Source organism: Leptopilina heterotoma, unplaced genomic scaffold, assembly GCF_015476425.1.
Source record: "Leptopilina heterotoma isolate Lh14 unplaced genomic scaffold, ASM1547642v1 Lhet_40, whole genome shotgun sequence".
NCBI classification, from domain to species: Eukaryota; Metazoa; Arthropoda; class Insecta; order Hymenoptera; family Figitidae; genus Leptopilina; species Leptopilina heterotoma.
The window spans coordinates 1752554-1762744 of record NW_025111064.1 but is presented as its reverse complement, the minus strand read 5'-3'; the positions used below and the strand labels follow the sequence as shown (position 1 = coordinate 1762744).

Genomic DNA, 10191 nt, shown 5'->3' with positions numbered 1-10191 from the left:
GACTTACTGGCGAGGGAAAGACAGGAAGTCTTTCAGCGTAACAAAGATCTAGTTACCTCGCAAGAGCAGAGAGAAGTTGGTGAGTGAAGTTGGCTACTACCTGACACAAGTGTTGTCAGGTCACGGATGTTTCCGACAGTTACTTCATTATTAAAGTATTGAAGGAAAAAGATAGAGACGGAAGACGAGGTTGACCAGAGGAATCCAGTGCTCAGCTGTGTGTGAGCGTGGGAGGGGGGGGAAATCATTTAGTTTTCCTCCCACCCACGCTCCCACATGGCTTAATGGCAAGTTAAGGAGCACGGTAAGGGGACCCCACTTGCGAAGTTTAAGGCCTGACGGTAGTTCCGCAGGTGGATTAAGAGTCCCAAATATGAAGGGAGTGGTTTTTAGTGGGTCGACCAGAAGAAGAGCGGTCATCACCACATAACCTGGAATTCATTACTCAGGTATCTAAATTCGCAGATTTTCCACTTCCGACTACAAAAAAAAATAAAATAATAATAATAATAATTATAATAATAATAATAATAATAATAATAATAATTTTTTTTTATTCACGGGGGAGAAGAGGAAATGCATTAACGCATGCCCAGGAAGATCCCACTTACCTGGGGTATGTCGGACTCGCACAAAATGCAAGGAAAAAAAGAAACCTCACATACCTGCTTTTACGGCAGTCACAATACCGACTAAAACCTCTTCTTGTTTCCCCTGGGTTTCGAACCTTCTATCCACCTACGGAACTACCTTTCGGCTTCAGACTTCGCAGATGGATGGTCCCATTTAGTCGCTGGCGCGACTCTTCCGTGCCGCTCTTCTTCGTGGCCATTATTTTCTCCTTGTTCTTGACAGGGTCTTCTTAGCTTCCTCTAAGGCAGTCCTGAAGACCTTGCACCGACCTGATCCAGCGACGTGTTGGATGTTCTCCTTTTCGCCGAACTTCGCCTTGCATAAGAAGCAGCATGGGCTCTTCTTACAATCTGCTACCTTATGGTCGGCTTCTCCGCACTTGAAGCACGCAGCTGACCTATCTACTGCTTGGCAGTCTCGACCTATATGGCCATAGCCAAGGCACCTGTGGCACCTTGTGACCATAACTCTTCTACTTATTCTGCAGGAAACAAAACCGATTTTAATGTGCCCTATCTTCTCCAGCTTGTTAGCGTCCTCTTTGGAGGTGACCACGACAGCGAACTTAATACCTCGCTTATTTGGTCCGAGGACCGTCACCTTCCTGCTTCCTGCTGGCACCGTAGATAGTTTGTCCAGGGCTTCTTTGACATCCTCCTGTTCGGTAAGGGTGTCCATGTCGCGGATCTCCAGTACAGTCTGCCGATCCGCTATCTGCACCTTACCTAGATCGTTGATCACCTTTGTCACCTCCTCGGTGAACAACTTCCTGTTCGAAAACCCCCTAATTTTAATAAGGAGACTTTGACGACCACTGTGGATCTTCCCTTCTTGTCTGGATTTGGCTTTGGTGCCGGTTTGTTCTCCTTTCCTTTGGACCTTTTGGGAGGTCCCTCCTGCTTTTTCTTTTTTGGGTCCTTCGTAACCTCAGGATCACTTTTTTTTCGCTTCTGAGCCTCCAAGACAACGTTTTTAAGCACTACTGCATTAAAACGATCACGTCTCAGTCTTAGGTCCTTTCGTGCTTCCTCCGACCAAGTCAGTCCCTGGTAGAACCTCTCGTCTTTTGTGGCCGCTGCTGCGTGCTTCTCCTTTAACTCCCTTATGAGCGATGTTAAGCTTCTGAGTCCATCCTTGATTGATGAAGCCACTACAGAGAGTGAGGTGACTTCAGCATTGAAGGAAAAGCTGGGAAAATCCGACCTGATTATGGAGTGCAAATTATTGCCGCGCTACAGAGGAACTAAGGTTGCTCTAATCCGCTTAGCAGAAACAGAAAGTGACATTCTGCTGAAACTTGGCCGAATCAAAATCGGCTGGATAAATGCTCCAATTCGCGAGCATGTTGATGTAGCTAGGTGCCAAAAGTGCCTAGGTTACGGACACAGAACCCTATCCTGCAAAGGCCCCGACAGAAGTAAAAACTGTCGAAGATGCGGCGGAGAGGGACACCTCGCGAAGAGCTGTAACGTTAAGCCGTATTGCCTTACTTGCTTGGACCTGGGGAAGCCGGAAACGGATCATGAGTCCGAAAAAAGAGCCTGCCCGGTTTACAGGGAAGAACTGCAAAGGATTAAAAGGGCAAATCCTTAAAATTTTTGCAGGTCAACCTGCATACAAGTAAGGATGCACAGCTACTCCTAATACAAACAGCAAGGGAAAATGAGGTCGATATCCTGTTTTGCAGTGAGCAGTATCAAGGAAGCGACCTCGCCCCTTGGTATCAGGATAAGGCGAAGAGAGCCGCCATAAAGCTGTGCAACCCAAAATTGCGGGTTGACAAGTTTCTGGAGACGAGCAGTGGGTTCGTGTGGATAGAGGTGGCTAATATACGTATGTATAGCTGCTACTTCTCACCCAACGACCCACTGACAAACTTCGAAGCCAATATCGAAGACCTAGAAGCGAGCCTCACAGAATCCAGGCTAGATGTCATCATCACTGGTGATTTTAACGCAAAGTCGCCAGAGTGGGGTGAGACGAGACTCGACAAGAGAGGAATTCGTATTGGAGAAATGATCTCCAGAAACGACTTATTGGCAGTAAACCGAGGCAATACATTGACTTTTAGACGAGGTGCGATCGGATCAATTATAGATCTAACAATCGCATCGTCTAAACTATTTAGCCGCATAACCGACTGGCGGGTCTCAGAGGAATATACCGCAAGTGACCACCAGTACATTGAGTTCTCAGTCTCGATGGGAGGCACACGAGGAGAAAAAAGACAGGATGTTCCTAGTCGCAAAACCTCCTCGTGGAATATGAAGAGACTCGACAAGGAAAAGTTCGGCCGGTCCCTAAGAGAAGCCCTTTTGATTGAGGACTTGGGCTGGGTGAAGAGGCCGAGCAGTCTGGATGGGAAGGTGCGAGCGGTGAGAAACATGATAGTCACCGCTTGCAATGCGTCAATGCCACGCAAAGGCGCCATTCCCGTAAGAAAATCCTTGCACTAGTGGTCAGAGGAGCTGGCCTCCTTGAGGAAGGAATGCCTCAAAGCAAGAAGGACATATACCAGATCTAAGGGAGATCCCTTGCTGAAAGAGGCTTTTAAGGAGGCGAAAAAGAACCTCAAGAAAGAGATCCGCAAGTCGCGACGCCGTAGCTGGAAGGACCTAATCGAGGAAGTCGATAAGGACCCATGGGGTCTGGCTTTTAAAATCGTTACTAAGAAATTAGCGACGAGGCAAAAGACCCCCGGCCTGGACAATCCCGATTGGGTCAGAAAGATAATAAGTTCTTTGTTTCCTCCTGCGGAGCCATACCTTAGAAGGGACTGGAGTTTTTGCAAAGTCGAAGAGGAAGAACTCTTCACACTTAGTGAACTGCAAAAAGCAGGCAAAAGATTGAAAACAGGCAAGGCGCCTGGAATCGATGGGATAAGTAACGAGATCCTAAAGTTGGTAATCGACACTTCACCCCAGATTCTGCTTCGATGCTTCAATCTTTGCCTTGAGAGAGGAGAGTTCTTCCGCGACTGGAAGCGACAGAGGTTAGTCCTCCTAAGGAAAGGTGAAAAACCTCTAGATAAGGTTTCATCGTACAGGCCTATATGCCTGCTAGATACGATGGGTAAACTTCTAGAGGATATGGTTCTGCAGAGAATGCAAAGCCACTTGACCGAAGAGAATCGTCTATCCGATCACCAATTTGGTTTCCGTAAAGGCAAGTCCACGGTTGATGCCATCCAGGCAGTTGTGGACATAGCCAAAGCAGGAAAAAACAAATTGGGACCTGGGAAAAAGAAGAGCTTCTGCGCGTTGGTAGCAATTGACATACGCAACGCGTTTAATTCCGCAAGATGGAAAGATCTCATCGAGTCGATGGAAAAGAAAAACATGCCGCCCTACTTGTTGCGGATAATGGATAATTATCTTAGCGACAGGTGGGTTATATATGAGGGAGACACCTGCACTCTCAAGGAAGAGATGCAGCGTGGGGCTCCTCAAGGCTCGAGGGTGGGTCCATTTGTATGGAATGTATCTTACGATGATTTTCTGCGAATAGATCTGCCCGAAGGTGCGGTGATCATCGGCTTTGCGGACGACGCGTTATTCGTGTGCACTGCCGAAAGTGAGGAGGCTCTTGGGACAATGGTGAACCAATGTCTCCGACTAGCTAAAAGCTGGCTGGATACCAGAGGTCTTGAAATGGCCCTGGAAAAGACCGAGGCACTGCTGGTCACAGACAGACGTGGTTATGAGCTCCCACGAATCGTGATAGACGGATTCGAGGTCAAGTGGAGTAAGCAAATTAAATATCTTGGTGTGGAGTTAGATGGAAGGTTAAACTTCCACCACCACATGGCTACGGCGTCAAAAAAGGCGATCGAGTGTGCGGCTAATCTTTCACGGCTAATGCAAAATGTTGGCGGACCCCGTGAACAAAAAAGAAGACTGGTGGCGAGTGTCGCCCACGCTAAAATGCTCTATGCAGCACCAGCGTGGGCCCCATCCCTGAGGAGTAAAAGATGTGTGATTATCTGTGAAAAGATACTGTCTGCGCAGAGATCGATAACAACGCGTATCATCTCTGCATATAAGACGGTATCTACGAGTGCTGTGCAGGTCCTTGCAAGTGTCCCGCCAGCAGATCTTTTGGCGAGGGAAAGGGAAGAAATGTTTCTCTTTTCTAAAGAAAGCAGTTCCTTGAATGAGGAATTAAGACCAAGCAAGGGCCTGATCCGCAAAGAAGCGAGGCACAGGCTCATAGAAAGATGGCAAGAAAGATGGGATGGTGAGGAAAAAGGTCGATGGACTTATCGCCTTATCCCGGCACTCGCCACCTGGATAAATAGGAAACACGGTCAGGTTTCCTATTACTTGACTCAGGCGTTCACAGGTCACGGGTGTTTTAACTCGTACCTGTGTCGCTTTAAATTACGCGAGAACGAGGTGTGTGCATATTGCCAGTTCCCTGAGGACAACGCGGAGCACACCCTCTTCTCATGCAAGAAATGGGACTTGGAGAGGCGGGCCATGTTCGAAGGTGTAAACAGTCAAGTTACACCGGAGAACATGGTATCGCTGATGACCCAGTCGGAAGAGAATTGGCGGCAAGTCGAGAACTTCATAATCTCGGTTATGTCGGGGAAGGATTTTGACGGCTGCCAAAAAGCGTAATTTAAACAGCTTTTAATTTTGTTCGTTTGTTTTTTATTAATTTATTTTGTGATTTATTTGTCCTTATACATTTTTTAATTGTTTGTGTTTTTTTTATTCATCTTTGTACAGTTTTATGTTTTCAATTTTTCATACGCGTTTATTTTTTCTTTTTTTTATATATCCGTTTATAATTTTATCTTCTGACTTTTTACACTTAATTACACATTTGTTATTTTTAATTATTGTTGTGCTGTTAATTCCGCTTTATATTGAAATAGTTTTAAATTTTTAACTATTAACGCAGGATAACCGCAGAGAAAAGCAGAAAGTCGCATTAGCGACAGAGTTGGAGCGCCACCCTCGAAGGCTAAAGTCTTACGACAGTTCCGAGGGAGGGTAAAGGGCTCCAGAAGAAGGGTTACGGGTTTTAGTGGGTCGGGCTGGCAGTAGGTCGCCAGTTTATTAAATTTACTATTTTATATATTTATTTTTCAATTTTTTTATTTCCTTTTGTTTTATCACACCAACCCCACATAACCTTGGAGTGCGGAGTCCAAGGTATCTGTAGGCAGATTTCCCAAAATTCCCTAAGCAAAAAAAAAAAAATAATAATAATAATAATAATAATAATAATAATAATAATTCCTGCTCGTTTAACAATAAAGTCAGCTATTGAAACAGCTCGAAAAGTTGTAAGGAAAGCAGGTGGTAGAGAAAAGGTTTTAACACCTCGTATTCTACCTGTCCCATCAAAAGTTGGTGGTCTTTTACCATTAATTCCAATTTTTGCTGGTCTAAGTGCACTTGGAGCGCTTACTGGGGGAGCTGCTGGTGTAGCAAAAGCTGTTAATGATGCAAGTGCAGCAAAAGAGCAGTTGAAGGAAGCTCAGCGCCACAATAGAGAGTTAGAAGCAGTTGTACTTGGTAAAGGTCTACATTTAAAACCATACCGACAAGGTTTGGGACTTCATTTGAAACCATACGTTTAAGGACAAGGTATTAAAAGACGATGTAGAAAAAAAAGTTTAAAGATGCCTCAACGAGCACTTACAGATCTAGATTTACTTAAATATGCTAAAGAAATGAAAATTTCCCATTTTCGAGGAGTTTTTATGCGAAATGAACTACCTATAAGAGGTCATTGAAAAAATGAATCCGCCATTATTAATTTAGATGATAAAGATGGTTTTGGAACTCATTGGGTTGCATATAAAAAAGTTAATAATAAAGCAGTATACTTTGATAGTTTTGGTAATCTTCAACCACCCTATGAACTTGTCAATTACTTAGGTTACAATACTTTAATACAGTATAATCATCAAAATTATCAAGATTATAATAGCTTTAATTGTGGCCATTTATGTCTAAAATTCTTATGTGGACAGCTTGAAGTAACTAAAAAATATATTCTATATAAATGATTGTAAGTCATTCCACCTAATTAGTTTATTAAAAGTCATCAACATGGAAGAATTCTTTACTCAGACTATCTCAGGCAATTCATCTGTCCTCGAGGCAGAATATTATTCTCCGATAGAATTATTATCTAACAAAAATTATATACTTGGCTTAGTTGAATTATTAACCTTCAATTCAATTCCTAATATTGATCAAGGTAAAAATAAATTTTATATTGGTGATAAAGTGATTACTATTCCCCTGGAAGTTATGAAATTGAAGATATTGAAAAATATATTCAAAACTCTATTGAAAATGGATCTCAAATTGTAAGAATCAAACTTAACAATAATACTTTACGTAGTGATATAACAAGCAGCCTTGAAGTGAGTTTTGAACAAAACGATTCAATTGGTAAATTATTAGGATTTACTCCACGAATATTGACAGCTAATAAGCCTCATACGTCAGATGTACCAGTAGCTATTCTTAAGGTAAATTCTATCAGAATTGAATGTAACATTACTACTGGTGCATACATAAATAATAAAAAGTTACACACAATTCACGAATTTTTTCCAATCGTTCCAGCTGGATATAAGATTATGAAAGTTCCATCTCACGTCATTTATCTTCCAATCGCCGTGAAGACAATACATAATATTCAAATAAGAATCGTTGATCAAGACGGAGATTTAATAAATTTTAGAGGTGAAACTATAACAATTCGATTACACGTTAAATCAACGTAATGGGAATTGTATTTCATAGAAAAACTGGTGGAAGCTATATAAAAGAGTTGCCATGTCAGAATTCATTCATTTCTTAATCAGTTCGCAAGAGACTAACATTTTAGAACATATTATTTCTAAAGCAGCTCGGCCTAAGAGTTTATCAAGAAAACAAGGGAAAAAAATTGATTTTTCACATACTTTTTATTTGTTGTTGTAACAAAAATGGAAGAAATTTTAAACATTCTAAGTCCAGTTAAATTTGATAATTCTATGGCACACTATAAGATTCATGCACATCAACCATACGTGTCATCAGCATTCAATAACAGTGACGAGATTCGAATTGCAGTTCAACATCAAGACTTGTACATTCTTCCCTCTAAAAGTACTCTACACGTCACTGGCAGAATTGTTAAGCCTAACAATACGCTTGTAACTAATACAAAGTTAATTAGCAATGGTATTTCCTACCTGTTTAGTGAGATTCGTTAGGAATTAAATGGTGTTGAAATTGATCGCTCTAAAAATAATGGTATTACAACCACAATAAAAAATACAATTTCTCAAACATCTAATCAAATGATTTACTCTGAAAATGCTGGTTATCTACCTTATGATAATGATAGTATAGTGACAAATGATGCTGGATATTTTGATGTAAATATTCCACTAAGTATGATTATTGGTTTTGCTGAAGACTATCGAAAGATTTTTGTAAATGCAAAACATGAACTTATTTTAACAAGATCTCGTACTGACCTAAATGCTGTAGTGGTAATTAAAGTGGTGGGGGGAAGGCTATAAAGAGAGCGTCTCTCTAAGACTTGAGACATTATTCTATTTCAGATACCATGGCGTACGTCGTAGATATTCAGTGCTTCAAAAAACCTTACAACGAGTTTGTCATCAAAGAGTTGGCGATTCTACCACTTCAACAAGATGCTCATCCATTGGTCTACCTCTTCGAGCCGCCATATGCTTGGAGTCGATTACCTGCAAGATACAAATGTGAGAATCGATGGCTTACAAATAATTATCATGGTATCGATTAGGCTGCTGGTGACGTATCTTATGAAGAATTACAACCTCTAATAAAAGAAGTACTAATAGGTACTGTTACATCCCAGATACATTTTTGCTTTGATAAGATTGTAAGGGATATGTTTTGTGTATCTGCGATGTAACGAAAAGCTAAAAGAATGTCATTATTATCATTTTTATAATGCTTATGTTGAAAGACTTGGAATTCATAAATTGAGATAGAAGTTACAAATTAAGATTTCACATTTTGTCCTACATATTGAAATACTGTTAAAAAAATAAAACAAGAGGTAGAAATTAACCAAAATAGAGAACAATGCGTATCATAAAGCAATGACTCATATGTAAGCTCGGACTTGCCGGCTATGACCTCTTTTCGTAACCCGAGTCCGATGAATCATTGCCTATGACTTGAGCTTCATAATTTCCATATATTAGGTAAATATATTGGCTAGTTGCCAGTGAGACGCATTCCTTCTTTGGAACTTAATTATAAATAGAATTATACTGAACAAGTATTATTCTTAAGAATTGACATCTTTTACCCCCATAATTGTCTACAAACTCTCCCACTTTTTAATAATTTTATAGTATATAAGGCAAAGCTTTTTCATCAAAATCTGTCCAAAGTTCCGGTGCGGTTTTATAGACCAGTAGTCATTGTAGAGCGACCCTTTAGTTTTTCATTATTTATTGTATTCATTCTTTAATCGGCAACTGCAGTTCGAGTTGTACTCGGTTATTGTGCAAGTCAATTTTGTTATTCACTTAGAAACAAGTTTCTTTCCGTAAAAGGTGCAAGAAAAGCAATTTGACACTTAGAATCAATAATTTTAATGTATTAACTGTCGTATTTTGCGTGTCAAGTTTCATTAATTGTAGTTTTTTACCAATTCTTTCTTTAATTGGCAATTGCAGACCGAATTGTACTCAATTATTGTGCAAGTTGCTTTTCTCACACTTAGAAACAAGTTTCTTTCCATAAATAGGTGCAAGTGACAATAAGTAACACTTAGAAACGGTACTAACTCTTGAACCAAACGCAAAAACTCTAAAGTTGTGAAAGTTACATAAGTGTAACATAACAAACTTTCTCAGTTTCATTCAATTGAAACAACGTTCTGAAAACCAAACTTATTCGACCAGCGCTATTACCTAATACTACGACTATTCTGTAAATAAAAAGTAAGTAACATTTGTGTAATTATGGTAACTATACATTTAAATAACTAATAAATTGTTAAAAGGGAATATTTATTGTTGTTGTAACTCAAAACCCATAGTTTTGACAAGTACAAACGATCCTACTTAAAAATAAAGGTCAAGCTTTACCAACTTGACCATAATCAGCCTACCATTCCTCAAAAATTCTATAACCTAACTTAATAACCTCGCCTTCTGTTCGGGATGTAACAGGTACACCTACTGTTTATGTAAAAGGTTTAGAAAAACAAAAATGGTTAGAAAAATATAAATTAAATGTGTTTAACTTGGATAAATTTAAATGTCCGTCGCGTCGCTAAAAATTTTAAGTGCAGAAAGTTCATCTACATGCACAAATCACACACGTAGCTTTAGCAATTGTGCTGTTAAAAATGTATGTAATCTACAAAATTGGTTAAGACAACCGTCAAATGTACTACGAAATAATATAGAAAATAATGATGAAGTTGACAATGATTGTACATTAAAAGATTTTTATAATGATTGTGAAAATTTCCTTTTTAATAAATAAATGTATTAAATGTCTATTAATGTTTACATTAATTAACCCTTTTCCA

General features: G+C 39.9%; 1 protein-coding gene across 1 annotated transcript; it reads right to left on the bottom strand.

Annotated features, from left to right (window-relative positions):
* Positions 1-831: 831 nt before the first annotated feature.
* LOC122506272 lies at positions 832-1311 on the bottom strand. The gene has a single exon (XM_043618366.1). It carries the CDS (start codon positions 1309-1311, stop codon positions 832-834), a length of 480 nt encoding a protein of 159 aa, XP_043474301.1.
* Positions 1312-10191: the final 8880 nt, after the last annotated feature.

What these genes read in the sequence shown, in the direction of transcription:
- LOC122506272 (XM_043618366.1), bottom strand. Translation starts at nt 1,311, where the DNA reads ATGGACACCCTTACCGAACAGGAGGATGTCAAAGAAGCCCTGGACAAA.